We start from the raw sequence: 16799 nt of genomic DNA on the forward strand, positions 1-16799 counted from the left end.
GGGACTCGATCCCGGGACTCCAGGATCATGCCCTGGGCCAAAGGCAGGCGCTAAACCACTAAGCCACCCAGGGATCCCCCAGTCTTTTCTTTTGTGGTTAGTATTTTTTGTGTCCATTAAAAAAATGTTTTCTCACTCCAAGATCAGAAGTAATAATAATTATAGCAATAGTAATAATGTGTTAGATTAGGTTGTAATTTATTGTATAATTTTATCAGTCTGCAAGCTCCTTGTCAGAAGCATTTTATTCTATGTGAATGGTACCTCTGGAGCTATGCTACACCAGGCCATGCCTGTGCTATATAGACTATGTCTGTTTTGTTCACAGTGATATCCTCAGCTGTTGCAGAGAGCAACTGGTAAGGGCTCAACAAATATCGAATTTGTTTTTTGCAGAAAAATGGCAGTGGGTTAAAGTTTTCTGTTCTTCATTGGAGGTGCAGAGAAGGAAATGTTCCTCTGGTTTTTTTTTTTTTTTTGGTTTTTTTTTTTTTTTTAAAAGGAGGGGAAGGAAATTAAGACAATGTGTAATGATATTAAATGAGAATGAAAGGGGCGCCTGGGTGGCTCAGTGGTTGAGCATCTGCCTTTGGCTCAGGTGGTGATCCTGGGTCCTGGGATCAAGCCCTTATAACAGGCTGCCCTCGAGGAGCCTGCTTTCTCCTCTGCCATTGTCTCTGCCTCTCTCTCTATGTGTCTCTCATGAACAAATAAATAAAACCTTAAAAAATGATAATGAAAAATACCCCAGAAGATTGCTAAGTATAACTTTGGGAAAGTTGCAGAGACAAATCTGTAGAGGAGCTAATATAGGTCAAACCCTTAATGCACTGTCATGCTTTTTTCCCAAAAATATTTCTAAAGCATGAGTTGAGAAACTTACTAAAAATGTCCTTCTTCAATATTAAGCAAATGAGAGAATCACAGTAAATATAGTTGCAAGATTTTAAAGGACTCATTTGGGACGCCCAGGTGGCTCAGTGGTTTAGGGCCTGCCTTTGGCCCAGGGTGTAGTCCTGGAGTCCTAGCATCCGGTCCCACATCAGGCTCCCTGCAGGGGGCCTGCTTCTCCCTCTGACTGTGTCTCTCCCTCTCTCTCTCTCTGTGTCTCTCATGAATAAATAAACAAAATCTTAAAGAGTAATAAAGGACTCAGTTATTAAAGAAAGGAAGAAGGGAGAAAAGGCAGAGGGAGGGAAGGGAAGGCAGAGGGAGAGAGAAAGGAGAGGATGGAGGGAGAGAAGCAAGAAAGGCACATATATGAACAAGAAGTGATTTCTCTTCCAGGGTTTGTTCTTGCGTTTTGACACATGTGAAATAAAGAGTATCATTCTACTTATAAACTGGGGCTAATAATAATTATGTTTCAGGGTTATTGTGAATCTTAAATGGCAGAATTTCTTGGCTATAGTAGAAACAATGTTTTTATGGTATGAATTTTAGCAGTTGTGATTAGATTGGGTGAACTTGCTGTGCACCTAGAGAAAGTCTGGTGTGTATACCTGGAAGCCAGGCAGAAATTTAGAAGTTAATACTGTGGTAGGCATCTTGCATGTTTCCAACAGGTATCTCTTCCTCTTCTGGTATTAAGGGTGGCAGGGGCCACCAGCTAGGTCACTCAGAATTCTTCCTCAGGTTGTTGTTGTGGTTGTTGTTGTTTTTAAATTTTTATTTATTTAAAAAAAAAAAAGAGAGAGAGAGTGTGTGTGTTTGAGCATGAGCAGAGGGGAGGCACATAGGGAAGGCAGACTCCCTGTTGAGTCAGGAGCCCGATGAGGGGCTCCATCCCAGGATCTTTAGATCATATCTGAGGCGAAGGCAGACACTTAAGCGACTGAGCCACCCAGGTGCCCCCTTCCTCAGGGTTTTAGGTGGATCTGGCAGAGAAGAGACCCCTTTTCTCTATTGTGAAGTTGTGGAGATATGGTCTAGAGCTGGGGTTGTGGAGGCCCCATGCATAGAAGCTTTTGGAGACAATGGAGCCCATCCTGAAAGCAAAGATGAGGATGCATACACATACAGGTTCATCTCTCTCTTCCCTCTATTGTTTATATGACCTAATATTTTCCTTTTCTCAGCTTAAGCTAGTTGAAATTGTTTTGTTTCTTGCAACTAGGAAGTCCTGATAAAAACAAAAGCAACTTTGGAGCGTTTCCATTACATTGTTAGTTCTCTTAAGAGTCTAATTTTGGATACAGTTGTGTTATCTATCATTTATAGCTTGTTACCTTATCTGTGTGGCTTATTTATTTATTTATATGTTTATTTATATATTTATTTATTTATTTTAAAGATTTTATTTATTTATTCATGAGACACACACACACACACACACACAGAGAAAGAGGCAGAGACACAGGCAGAGGGAGAAGCAGGCTCCATTCAGGGAGCCCTACACGGGACTCAATCCCAGGTCTCCGGAGCCTGAAGGCGCTAAACCACTGAGCCACCAGGGCTGCCCCTGTGTGGTTTATTTTAATTTGAAAAGCCAATTTAGAAGTGTCACAAGATTATTTTTCACATTAATTAAGATAGAATACATAAAAATACAGTATTTTAGGTTCTGTTTTGTAGCTTTCTATTACAGCACTATGTAGCATTATTTATTCCTCAGTAGAGTAACAGTAACATTTAATGAGGTATATCATTGAAGGAGCACAGAGTTTTCAGCTGAATTTCAATCTGGCTTTCCCTCATGGAAATATGATCCTTGTAGGAATTCCCCGTGACACAGCACAATGATTTGAGAGGTAATTTAGAAGAGTTTTTATAATACACTCATGCATTGAAAGAGAAAAATGTCAGACTTCCTGAATCCAAATGATAGAAGCCCCAGACATTCTAGGAGAAGCAAATATATGAGAGCTTGTCATATTCATTTTTTTTGTCATATTCATTTTAAAAACTAAAGCAGTAAACTAGTTTGTACCTGGACAGAAACTTGATTATTTCATTTGTCTCAAACAATACCTAATACTACTGATTACTATTAATATATATCTTAAACTATTTTATTGAGGTATAGTTTCATACCATAAAATCCACCTGTTTTTAGAGTTGAATCAATGATTTTTAGCAAATTACATAGTTGTTTAACCATCACCCCAACCAACTTTTTTTTTTAAAGATTGATTGAGGGATCCCTGGGTGGCGTAGCGGTTTGGCACCTGCCTTTGGCCCAGGGCGCGATCCTGGAGACCCGGGATCGAATCCCATGTCGGGCTCCCGGTGCATGGAGCCTGCTTCTCCCTCTGCCTGTGTCTCTGCCTCTCTCTCTCTCTCTCTCTGTGTGACTATCATAAATAAATAAAAAAAAATAAAGATTGATTGATTGATTGATTGATAAGAGAGAGAGAGAGAGAGAGAGAGAGAGAGAGGCAAAGACACAGGAGGAGGGAGAAGCAGGCTTCATGCTGGGAGCCTGACGCAGGACTCCATCCCGGGACTCCAGGATCGCGCCCTGGGCCAAAGGCAGGCGCTAAACCACTGAGCCACCCAGGGATCCCACACCCCAACCAACTTTAGAACATTTATGTCATCCTAAAAAGATCCCTTGTACCCATTTGCAGTTACTTCTTGTTCTTACCCCAGCTCCAGACAACCACTTTGTCTCCATAGATTTGTCTTTTCTAGACATTTCATGTAAATGGAGTAATATAATAATCATTTTTTGTTCTGACTTCCTTTATTGACAAAATATTTTTAGTTGATTAATGTCATAGCATGTATCAATACTTCATTCTTTTTTATTGTTAAATGATATATGTTTATATGAACATGCTACAGTTTGTTTTTCCATTTATTAATTCGTAGGTCATTTCCAGTTTTGGGGGACTATTATGAATAATGCTGGTATGAATATTTACCTGTAAGTCTTTGTGTGGATATATGGTGCAGATTCTCTTGCGTAGATTCCTAAGGGTAGAATTTATGTTTAATTTTTATTTTTTTCAAGTAGGCTCCCTGTCCAATGTGGAGCTTGAACTCAGGACCTTGAGATTGGGAGTCACATGTTCCACCAGCTGAGATAGATATATATGTTATTAGTTTGAGTATAGTTGACACACAATGTTACATTAGTTTCAGGTGTACAAATTAGTATTTGATTCTAGTTTATACATTATGCTATGTTCACTACAAGTATAGCTACCATCTGTCCCATGACATCAGTATTACAATATCATTGACTGTATTCCTTATGCTCTGCTTTTATTCCCATGATTTACTCATTCCATAACTGGAGGCCTGTGTCTCCCACTTTCCTTCACCTGTTTTGCCCATCCCTTCACTTCCTCCCCTCTGACAGTCATCACTTTATTCTCTGTAGTTATAGGTCTGATTCTGCTTTTTTTTTTTTTTTAGGTTTCACTTATGAGTGGAATCATAATGGTATTTGTCTTTCTCAATCTGACATTTCACTTAGTATAATACCATCTAGGTCCATCCATGCTGTCTCAAATGGTATGCTCAACTTTTTGAGTAACTGCCAAACTGTTTTCCTGAGAGACTATACTATTTTACATCCTGATCAGTGCAGTTGAGAGTTGCTGGTTTTACATATTCTTGCCAGCATTTGTTATTGTCTATCTTTTGATGCTTGCCATTCTAGTGGGTAGTATAGTGGTATCTTGTAGATGTAAATTTCCTTAATGACTGCTGAGTATCTTTTCTATGTCTATTGGCCATTTATACATCTTTTAAATGTTCACATATTTTGCCCATTTTCCAATTTGTTTACTTATATTCTTATTATTATCAGTTATTTTTAACAGTTCTTTGATTTTTGAACTGGTCTGATATCATCATAACTAGAATAAGTGGGAAATCTGTATGTGTACTGCAGTGTCTATGTAACTGAAGTACAGGGTAGTATTTAAATTTTGTTGTACAGCAAAAAAAAAAAAAGAAGCAGTGGTAAGATTTTGTAGACATTTGCAGAAATTTCCCAATGGCCTTGATCCATAGACATTGACTAGTGTTCTACCTTAGTTTGAAATGTTCCTGGAATTTACTTGGTTTATAATTTGGTGATTCATAAAGAGAATTATTGAGCAACTTTTGAATTAATTATCACTGCTTAATGATCATTATGAAATGCTTTGTTAATGTAGATATCAGAGTATGTGAAATAGTGTGTTTTAATTATGTTCAATTCATTTATAAAACAGGGTTATGGATTAGAAATACTCTTATTCTACTTCCTTGGATTATTTCTCCTACAGTATTTTCATTCTTGGTTGTCCTCTGTCATGTGTTACTAAGTTATAACACAGAGAGCTGTCTGGAAACTTTAGTAAGCTGTAGATTTTTAGTTCTGGAAGGATCAGTAATGATAATCTCCCTCAAGATTCAGATTTTGTTAGGGTAGGATTACCTCTGGAGATTTTTTATTTTTATTTTTTGATAGAGAGCAAGAGAATACAAGTGGGGAGAGTGGTAGAGAGAGGGGGAAGCAGGCTCTCCGCTGAGCAGAGAGTCCAATGTGGGGCTATATTCCAGGACCCTGAGATCTTGACCTGAGCCAAGTGGGCTTGATCTTGACCCAACCAACTGAGCCACCCAGGTACCCCTGCAGTCACAGGCACCCCACCTTTGGAGATTTTGATTCCTTAGGTCTGAGATGGTGCCTGGGAATCTGTTTCGTGAGTAGAACTTCAGGTGATTCTTAGGGATCAGGTGGGTTTGGGAAATATTTTTTTTTTTTTTTGTGTTTGTTTGGGAAATATTGATGTGGTAGTTAGGAGCAGGGTTTTTTAATCAGATGGATCTGGGTTCTAGTCACATTTCATTTAATTGTCAGCTGTGTGTTTTGGGGCACAGAAATCACCTCTTTAAGTTTGTTTCCTCTATTAACAGAATTTACCTCATAGAATTGAGAGGATTAAAAGAAATAACATATATAAAAAACAAGGCCCATAATTAATATGCAACAAACATCATCTAATGTAAGTATTTAATGATAATTCGATAAATATTTGAGCATTTATGGCCAATGATGAAGACTCATTCTTTGCCCTCAGGAAATTGACCAATTAGTAGTGGGGTGGAGATGAGATTTTTATGATAAGACAATAGGTTATATCACCAAGGGGGGCCTGGCTGGCTCAGTTGGTGGAACATGTGACTTTTTTTTAAAGTTTTATTTATTTATGTGTTAATGAGAGACACAGAGAGAGGGACACAGGCAGAGGGAGAAGCAGGCTCCCTGCAAGGAGCCGGATGTGGGACTCCATCCCGGACCCAGGGGTCATGACCTGAGCCAAGGGCAGATGCTCAACCGCTGAGCCCCCCAGGCCTCCCGAGCATGTGACTCTTGATCTTGGGGTGTTGAGTTCCAGCCCACTTTGGGTGTAGAGTTTAACAAAAAGTATCATAAAGTAAGTTAAGGGCCATCCTTTTGAAGAAAAGAAGTTACACAGGTAGACTGTTCCAGATTAGGCTGTGGGTGAGCAAGTGGGATGGGGTAGCTGTGGGAACGAGGAACAGTAAAGATAAAGCCTCATGAAACAGTAAACAGTCCCACTGGTCTCTCTCATATGGCAAACTTGGAGTAGTATCAGGAGATAAGGATAGAAAAATAGGTGAGTTTTTGAGAGAAGATTTAAGGAGCTTGTTTTTTCCACTGAAGATTTTGAACAGGAGAATAATAGAACAGAGTGCACTTTAATAGTCTAAAAAAATGTACTTCAGATTAACTTGGTAATAGTGTGAGGGTAAGAATTAATTCAGGGGGAAAATGAGCTTGCTTCAATAGGAACAGGGATTCGGTGGTCATTGGGGTTCGTAAGGATGGGAATCTACAGCTCAAAACGAGATGCGGATCCTTAGGCTACATCTGGAAGATGCTGTGTGTAAGTCCTATAGTCCAGGCAAATAAAAGTCCATGTTAAAGTTGTCTCTGTCTGTCTGTCTGTCTATTCTCTGTGTATTTTTCGAGGCGGGCCGCTCCTTCCCGTACTCCACCTCTGGGCGCCGGGAGGCGGGGAGCGACGGAGGAGCGCGCGGGGAGCAGGCCCGACGCCCGGGGGGCGTGTGCAGGGGCGGGGACGCGGCGGCGGCGGCGGCGGCGGCGGCGGCGGCGGCGGCGGCGCGGGGTATCGCGAGAGTTGGGCGGGCGGAGCGACCGCGGCAGTCGGTTCCCCCACCCTCCCGGGAGGAGCCGCCGGCCCTGGGCTCTCCAAATTCTGAGCTCTCATCATGGCGGCGGCGGCGGCCGCGGCGGCCGTCGGGGGGCCGCAGCCGCCCCAAGCCGAGCTGCCCGCGCCCGGGCCGGGCCTGGACAAGGCGGCCACCGCGGCGCACCTGAAGGCGGCCCTCAGCCGGCCGGACAACAGGGCAGGTGCTGAGGAGCTGCAGGCGCTGCTGGAGCGGGTGCTGAGCGCCGAGCGGCCGCTGGCCGCGGCTGCGGACGGCGAGGAGGCGGCGGCCGCGGGCGGCGGGGGCGGCGCGGGGGCGGCGGAGGAGGAGGCCCTGGAGTGGTGTAAGTGCCTTCTGGCGGGCGGCGGCGGCTACGACGAGTTCTGCGCGGCCGTGCGGGCCTACGACCCCGCGGCGCTCTGCGGCCTGGTCTGGACGGCCAACTTCGTGGCCTACCGCTGCCGGACGTGCGGCATCTCCCCCTGCATGTCGCTGTGCGCGGAGTGCTTCCACCAGGGCGACCACACCGGACACGACTTCAACATGTTCCGCAGCCAGGCCGGCGGAGCCTGTGACTGCGGGGACAGCAACGTGATGCGGGAGAGTGGGTGAGTGGGGCCCTGCTCCGGGGCGGGGGCGCCGCGGGCGGCCGGGCCGGGCCGGGCCGGGCCGGGCCGGGCCGGGGCGGGGAGGCCTGGCGCAGACCCCGCGCTGTCAGGGGACGCGGTGGGGGAGGGTGCAGCCGCGGGGGGTGGGGGTGGCGGTGGCGGCGGCGGCGGTGGCGGTGGGGGTGGGGGTGGCTGAGCTGTCAGCGCCGCAGGGGGAGTGGGGACAGGGGAGGGCGGAGAGCGCGCGAACCTAGGGACGGGGCAGTGGGTATTCGGGGCAGCCGGGGCGAGCGAGGGAGCGGCAGCCACGGAAGAGCCGTGCGCGGGGTGGCAGGAGGAAGGGCTGCTTGGGGAACCTGCTGCCGAGCTGTCAGTTGTGTACTTGTCGGGAAGAGCTTTAAAAGCCGCCTGGTTCTTGGGAAGGAGAGGCTGACGATGTGATTTGGCCCGGCTGGGAGGGGGCTGGTCCTGGGGGCTGCCTTGGGTCGCAGGATGCTACGAGTCGGGGAGGTGGTCCTGCGGCTGCCCGGGTGGAAGGGCTTCTGAACTGTCAGTGTGTCCGTCAGCGGCGACGGAGGAGCCCGAGAGCTTGTGAGAGTTGAGGGAGGAGGGAAAGGGGAGGGGCTTGCATGAAAAGCGACTGTTGAGCTGTCAGTGGAGTATTCGGCGTGCTGGAATGACATCTAGAACCGGGCTACTGAGCAGTCGGTTGCAGAACACGCTACGCACCAGAAGAACAAACAAAAACACTGAGCGAATGAGGAATCAGGTGTTAGGTCTTCTGCTGCAGTTAAAAGGGCACTTTATTCAGTGACTAATCTGTGAACCTCTGTCTAAGAGGAGACAGTCGACAAATGCACATTCGATAGGAGCAGTGTAGCGGGGTGTCGGGACTTAGGACAAAAGGCATTTCAGAGACTGCAGCGAGTTAAAGAGTTGGTACGTTGTAGTGTCTTGGCTTGGGACGTGATATCATATCTGGGGAAGCCCTGGGAAAAGAAAGAACTTGGTGGAAGAGAGGACATTTTGGCTGGGGCAGTAGTTGAAAGAATGTTAGCCAATCCAGTTATTCAAGTTTTAAAATTTTCAGGTGTTGTAATTAATGGTAGAGCACACATCCTTTAGAAAGGGTCACTTTTTTGTTGTTGTTGTTGTTTTTTTTTCCTTTGGAGTACTTGTAGGTTACTGTTGCTATAGAATGTTGAATCTATCAGGTGCAAGCAAGGCTCCGAGGATATGCAAAATGAACAAGACATTGACCTACCCGGTTAAGCCTCTTACACTAGAGTAGAAAATGATAAATTTTTTAAATAGTCCGGGAGTTAGAGGAGCCTTCTGTGCAGAGGAAGTATGTAAAAGACTTCAGAAAGGAGGTATTTTGAGCTTGTTACTATCACTGCAACTATTAACAACAACGGCGATAGTAATTGCAGAAAACTTTTGAGACTTAAAGTGTATTCCTGACATTTAAAAAATACTTAAAAAATTAATATTTGCATAGGTAAAATATTCAAGTAGCCAAAAAAAGCAAAAGAGAAAAAATTAAAAGATGCACAGTTTGAAGTTTCCCTCCCATCCTGTCTTTCATCTGCCCAGTCCTTCCCACCATTACTGCTTTCTCTTAGTACAAAAATAAACAAGGATGAATATGTATTTTGATTATTCAGTTTCTTTTTATGCAAAAAGTAACATAACATCTTGCATTTTTCACTTACCAAGAGGTCTTTTCATGTCAGTAAATCAGTGTATTAACTTTACTTAAAAAAAAATATCTGTAATGTGTTCCATGCCACAAATTTGCCACTCTATTGATTTTTTTTGTTTTTGCTTTAAAAAAAAAGATTTATTTATTTTTTCATGAGAGACACACACACAGAGAGGCAGAGACACAGGCAGAGGGAGAAGCAGGCTCCCTGTAGGGAGCCTGACATGGGACTGGATCCCGGGACCCTAGGATCACACCCTCCGCTGAAGGCAATGCTAAATTGCTGAGCCACCAGACTGCCCTGTTTTTACTTTTTAAGAGAGAGAGTGCATGGATGGGGGAAGGGACTGAGAAAGAGAGAGAATGTTAAGCAGGCCCCCCCTGCCCAGTGAAGAGCCCATTGTGAGGCTTGATCTCACAACCCTTAGATCATGACCTCAGCCAAAATCAAGTTGGGCATTTAACCGACTGAGCCACCCAGGCACCCTGCCACTCTTCATTTGTCATCACTTTTGCTGTTTGACATTTGGGTTTCCAGTATGAAATAAAAAATGTGGTATACCTGTCTTTTCACCTATGCAAAACTATCAGGGAGATATATTCTCAACAGTGGGATTCTCAAGTTGCCCTCCCTCCATTAAGTCTGAGTACTAAGCAGAGTATCAGACTTTCTGCTTTCCAACAGCCTCATCAAAAGAGTGTTATTAACACTTTGGATTTTTATCTGTTTGGTAAATAGTGGTCAAATATTAACTGTGTTACATTATGTAAGTCATTTATCTTCAACAAACCTGAGATTGTTACTGTCATTATTCTCATGATACAGAAGAGGAAAGTAGGGCATAGTTTTAAAAAACTTGCTCAGGATTATACAGGTAGTAAGTTACTGCTAGCCTCCTGGCTCCAGAGATGACAGCTCAACATTTCTCTCTACTGCCTCTACAAATAGCATTCCTATTGGATGTTTCTGTTCAATACTGTGTTTTTGTCTTTTTTTTTTTTTTAATATGCCATTCTTATTTGGGCCCTTTTTTTTTTCTTTTTAAAAACTTAAAAAAAATTTTAAGAGGGATTTTAAAATGGGAATTGGAACAATCCTTTACAGGTATTTAGACATTTTTACTTCTTAGACGAGGTTAGCATTTGGGATCCCTAAAGAAGGGGAAAGTAGGAAATGTATTGATTCTTTCCTGAATTTTGGAACACAGTCATAATCATCAGGTTGATCTGAATGAGTTGTAAGTCTGATCTCTAATTGTGATGCTTCGGTGCAGGAGCAGAAATATCTCTTTATTTCTTTGAAGGTATTCATACAGGGCACATTCTAATCTTACAGCATTTGCCTTTACTGACATCTGGTAGATTCTTATTCCTCTGGCAGCCCTCTGTGAGTTGTTGATACATAGTGTTAAATAATTATTATTGCCTTTCTGAAATGCAGAACTGTTGCCTGTAGGTGCCAGCAGTTGCCATGTCCAGTTTCATGAAGGGCAAGAGTAAACAATAAATGTGTTGTGGCCATGTGAAAATTCTGATATTTTTACAACTCTTTGGGATAGAATAATTCTGGGCTACACACCTAATCTAATGCCTGGAGAAACATAGGTGACGTTAGCCAACAGTACAGGTTAAAAGGCTGCCTCTGGAACCTTTTCAGAACTGGAAATCTAAAAATTATAGCAGTGTTTCTGGTGGGCAAAGCTGGACTATGCTGGCATAGAGAAAATATATTTAACTTTTTTCAGTTTTTGATACTTCTTAAAATCCTTTTAGGTTACTAAAAGTTTAAGGTAAGTTGTGTTTTAGTTTGTAATTGTAACTGCAATAGACATTTATAAATACCATTGTTCAGTACATTTTTTTTTTAATGTTTATTTATTTATGATAGTCACAGAGAGAGAGAGAGAGAGGCAGAGACACAGGCAGAGGGAGAAGCAGGCTCCATGCACCGGGAGCCCGACGTGGGACTCGATCCCGGGTCTCCAGGATCGCGCCCTGGGCCAAAGGCAGGCGCCAAACCGCTGTGCCACCCAGGGATCCCCTGTTCAGTACATTTTTAAAGGATTCTATTTCCTCTGTATCTGCTTTCTTAATAAAGAGAAGAAACCCTGCTGTGCCTTAATCCTTTTCCCAAGTGTCTGTTATGGATAGGATATTGTACTGGAGATGGGGAAGGATCTTGGATCCATTGCAACCTATATTGCCAATTAATTTTCAAATTTATAATTATAAAATTATGAGGAGAGAACTCAGTTATTTTTGATTAGTGGTATTGATATAGTGTGGCAATATTAACAGGTGTACAAACCAAAGGAAGAAAACAACAGAATTCATTTGTGGGATGAAATTACAAAAGCATGGGACGCCTGAGTGGTTTAGCAGTTGAGTATCTGCCTTTGGCTCAGGGCATGATCCTGGTCTCGGATCCAGTCCTGCATTGGGCTCCTTGCAGGGAGCCTGCTTCTCTCTCTGCCTGTGTCTCTGCCTCTTTCTCTGTGTGTCTCTTATGAATAAATAAAATCTTAAAAAAAAAAGAAATTTGAAATTACGAAAACTATGGAAACTAGATATTAATAACTGTATGTATAACAGCATAATTTTGCCAATAATTAATAAAATGCACTCATTGTAACAAATGGTTGAAGGATGGATAAATTTTTTAAAAAAATAATGAAAAATCTAAAATAAAGTCTGATTGGTTTGTGGTTCTGATGGTGCTAACCAGAAGTTGGAATTTTAAATATTTAGTTCCCAAATTTTGGTGCAGAGGATGACCATTTTCATGTTCTATCCTGTATTTATAGGGTTTTTTTTGCCCCCTTGTTCTTCCTCACAGATTCTAAGCTCCTTAAAAAATAGGAACCTTATCTTGCTATATTTATCAGAGGCCAGCATAGTCTCTTGCACTTAGTAGGTGCTTAGTAAGTTGTATAAATTAAAGTACGTTGAGTTAAATTGGATAAAATAGTGGCTGTTACGCCTGAAAATTTGCCATGAGATTCCATTGGTTTAGTTATTCAGGTGGTGACATTGATTATTAAATCCATAGCATCTTTTTTGAGATTGCTTTAGGAATAATTTCTTTCTTTTTCAATTTCAAAAGTAATACCTATTGGTTACAACATAAAAATAACCAGAGGGGTGCCTGGGTGACTTAGTTAAGCTTAAGTCTGCCTTTGGCTCCGGTCATGATCCCTGGATCCTCTGGCTCTCAGGCTCCCTGCTCAGCAGGGAGTATGCTTCTCTCTTCCCTCTACCCTTCCCCAAGGCTCATGCTTTCTCTCAGATAAATAAATAAAAATGGATAAAGTAAAAAGTAAGGGTTCCTTTTCCTCCGTCCCACTTCTCAGTGATAGATTTCCCTTATTTTCTTTTAAGCTTAGCCATACATTTAAAAGATGCTAGTTATAATTTACTCTGGAATTGTAGCTGTTTTGTTGTGGGAAATTTTTAGGTTTATTTGGTCTGTGGCAGTACCAGAAATGGAGGCAGTCAATGTCTAGTTAAATAGTGTCATACTCTTCTGTACCTGGCTCTTTTTCCTTTAACACATTTCTTGGACACTGTCTCTTATTAGTGCACATAGAACCATTTCATTTTTTTTACAGTTAAATTGTATTTCATTGCACTTTTATATTTTTTTCCTGTAATTTATGCTGTCATTTCCCTACTGATACACATTTAAATTGTTTCCAATCTTGGACTATTATAAATGTTTGTTGCAGTCAGTATGCTTGTATACACTTTTCTGTGTATATGTGTAAGCGTATGGGTGAGGATAAATTCCTAGAAGTTATATCTTGGTTAAAGGAAATGTAGATTTTAAACTTTGATACAGCCTTCCAAAGACATGAATTTACACTCTATCAACAATGTATGAAAGAGCATGTTTCCCCACATCTTGGCCAATATATATAGTGTTATCAGTATTTCAATCTTTGTTAATCTGTTAAGTGAGAAGTGATACATTGTTTCATTTATTACTCCTCCCCCAACCCTTTCTTTCCAAACTTGAGTATTTTGAAGCAAATCTCAGATTTCTTATAATTTAATTTATAAATATTTGAGTATGTACCTCAGTAAAGAGATGTGAACTCTTAAGAATGAAACATAACCCAAATGTCCTTTGGCAGATGAATAGGTAAGCAAAATGTGGTTTTGTACATAAGATGGAATGTTACTTAGCCTTTAAAAGGAATGAAGTTTGGACACATGCTGCAGTAGGGATAATCCTTGAAGACATTATGCTAAGTGAAATAAGCCAGATACAAAGGACAAATATTATATGATTCTATTTTTATGAGGTATCTGTAATAGTTTAATTTTAGAGACAGAAGATAGATTGGTAGTTGGCAGGGGCTGGAGGGAGGAGGGTAGTGGGGAGTTATTGTGTAATGGGTACAGAGTTTCAATTTAGGAGGATGAAAAAGTTCTTGAGATGGATTGTGGTGATGGCTGCACAGCAGTGTGAATGTTCTTAATATACTGAACTGCGCACTTAAAAAATGTTAAAATGGTAAGTTTTATGTCATGTATATTTTATCATAATTAAAAGAACAATCACTGTACCCTAATCATACCTAAAATATTCACAATTCTTTTTTTTTTTTTTTTAAGATTTTATTTATTTGAGAGAGTGAGCAAGAGAGTAGGGGGAGGGAGAGGGAGAAGCAGACTCCCTGCTGAACAGGGAGCTTGATGTGGGGCTCAATCCCAGGGCCCCAAGATTATGACCTGAGCTGAAGACAGATACTTAACCGAATGAGCGACCCAGGTATCCTTTCACAATTACTTCTTAAAGTCTTCAAATATCCAGTGAATGTTCAGATTTTCCCAGTTTCATGAATGATTTCTTCGGGTTGATTTAGAATTAGGATTCAAATAAGGCCCTCATATTGCGCTTGGTTGTTACATTTCTTAGGACTCTTTTTGTTATACCTCCAACCCCCCCTTTTTGGTTCTCTGCCATTTACTAGTTGAAGGAACCTGCATTCTGGGTATTCCTGATTGCATCTCTGAGATGTGATGTTTAAGTTGTTCCTCTGCCCATTATTTCCTGTAAACCAGTTGTTGGGATCTAGAGTCTTGATCAAATTTTAGATGCTATTTTTTAAAAAAGATTTTATTTATTTATTTATTTGACAGAGAGAGAGATGGAGAGAGCACAAGCAGGGGCAGTGGCAGAAGGAGAGGGAGAAGCAGGCTCCCCACTGAACAGGGAGGCTGACATGGACTCAATTCCAGGACCCTGGGATCATGACCTGAGCTGAATGCGGAAGCTTAATCAACTGAACCACTCAGGCACCCCTTAGATTCTGTTTTTTTTTTTTTTGTTTTGGCAAGGAAACTTTACAATAGTTTTATACTTCCTGTTGAATCATATCAGGAGCTAGAGAATGTTTCCTTGTCTCTCCTTTACTAATGTTAGGGTTAATCAGTGGGCTTAGACTTGTTAGTGTGATCCATTTGTTATAAAGTTACCTATCTTGTTAAATATTTTAGTATCTAAATTATTATTATTGTCCAGATCCATATTTTTATTAGAGTTTGCAAAATGGTGATATTCTAATTTTAGTATCCTTTTATATTCTAATGAGAGTTCTTTCTAGACTACTTTTCAAGTTTCAAGGATCACGTGTACTCCTATGTGGTCTCTACCTGTACTGCCAACCTTATAACCTCCATTGCAGTGGGATCCTCTGTTATTTCTTTAACTCACTGTATATATTCTTGTCCTTGAAGTTTCATGTTGTTTCTGCTCCTACAAAGTCCAGTGGAAAGTTTTCCTTTGACTGTCAAGCTCATCTGTAGGAGCAGCACTCCTGTAACATAAGTACACTGTGAAACTGTATTGCAGGATTTGATTTTTCTGAATTATAACAATTCTTTTGTCATCTCTAGGTTTTATCTCTACAAACTTTCAATAAAGATTTGATGATAAAGACCTGTGCCATATCTACCTCTTTTATTTATATCCTCTCACATATATTTAGAGTTTAGTAAATGGGTTATTTTTTAGTAAATTGTATCATATATTGTGTTTTACTGATTTTGTAGGGAGGGTGTTAGAGCTAATCTCTTAAATTATTTATTTATGTATGTATCCATGTATTTACATGTGAAATTTTCTTTCCTATAAATCTGTAATTTTCTCTACAGCAATACCAATCTAACTTAGGTCATGAATTCAAACAAGGGAACATGACACCTCTCATGATCCAAGAACTTGGAGGAAAAATAATTGAAAAAAACTTTTTCTCTTTTCTGTGTTCATTTTACTTATTTTTTACTTTCTTTTTTTTGATTGCTAATTTACCAGAAATAGTATAGACTGATTCTTAATTTAGAAGAGTCTACTTGAGGTGGAAGTATAATTTCTAGTCATCTTCATTGTAGTAAGGTTTAACTACAACACAGCAATTTGGAAGTCTTATTAGATTGTAATTATTTTTTCTAACCATTTTTATGTCATATAAAACCCATTAAAACTTTTTTCGACTATGAAACATTTTCAAGATACAGAAAAGTAATCTAAAAAATATCTTTTTACTCACCACTGAGATTAATAGATGTTAACCTTTTGCCCTACTTGCTATAGAGCTTTTTTTTTTTTTTTTAAGATTTTATTTATTCATTCATGAGAGATGGAGAGGGAGAGAGAGAGAGAGGCAGAGACACAGGCAAAGGGAGAAGCAGGCTTCATGCAAGGAGCCTGATGTGGGACTCGATCTGGGGACTCCAGGATCATGGCCGGGGGCGGAAGGCGGTGCTAAACCGCTGAGCCACCCAGGGATCCCCTAGAGCTTTTTTTTTTTTTTTGGGGGGGGGGTAAAAAACTAAAGGTCATCTTCTCCCTTCCTTTATCTTTCCCTCCCGAGGGATTATCATTATCCTGAAATTCCTGTGTGAAAATCCATGCATGTTTTTTACTTTTACTACATTTAAACAATATATGATTATTTTAGTGTTAAAATTGTGCTTAAATTAGAATTTCTTTGAAACTTGCCTTTTTCACTTACCAGGTTACTAATGTAAATGAGTTTATTGGGCAACCCCAGGTGGCCCAGCGGTTTGGCGCCACCTTCAGTCCAGGGCGTGATCCTGGAGACCGGGGATCGAGTCCCATGTCAGGCTTCGTGCATGGAGCCTGCTCCACCCTCTGCCTGTGTCTCTGCCTCTCTCTCTCTCTCTCTGTCTCTCATGAATAAATAAATAAAAATCTTAAAAAAAATAAATGAGTACATTTGTATCTAGCTGCTAAGTATTCTGTAGTGTCTTTAAACCATGATTTGCCAATCTATTTCTTTGCTACGGGACAATTAGATGCTTTACATTTTTTCATTGTTTTT

General features: G+C 41.2%; 1 protein-coding gene across 7 annotated transcripts in view; it reads left to right on the top strand.

Moving 5' to 3' along the window:
* The first annotated feature begins 7176 nt into the window (after positions 1–7176).
* Positions 7177–16799, top strand: part of UBR3 (ubiquitin protein ligase E3 component n-recognin 3) — a 224727-nt gene continuing 215104 nt past the window's right edge. For 6 of the 7 annotated variants that reach the window (XM_025460110.3, XM_025460112.3, XM_025460113.3 and 3 more), the window contains exon 1: positions 7183–7745. In XM_025460110.3, the coding sequence (XP_025315895.1) occupies positions 7198–7745 (548 nt within the window). In that variant the 5' untranslated portion in view covers positions 7183–7197. Of the gene's footprint in view, positions 7746–16799 lie in introns of all 7 variants that reach the window. The other variant, XM_035697762.2, reaches the window with a different exon arrangement.

The sequence above is a fragment of the Canis lupus genome, chromosome 36 (assembly GCF_003254725.2).
Source record: "Canis lupus dingo isolate Sandy chromosome 36, ASM325472v2, whole genome shotgun sequence".
Classification (NCBI taxonomy): domain Eukaryota; kingdom Metazoa; phylum Chordata; class Mammalia; order Carnivora; family Canidae; genus Canis; species Canis lupus.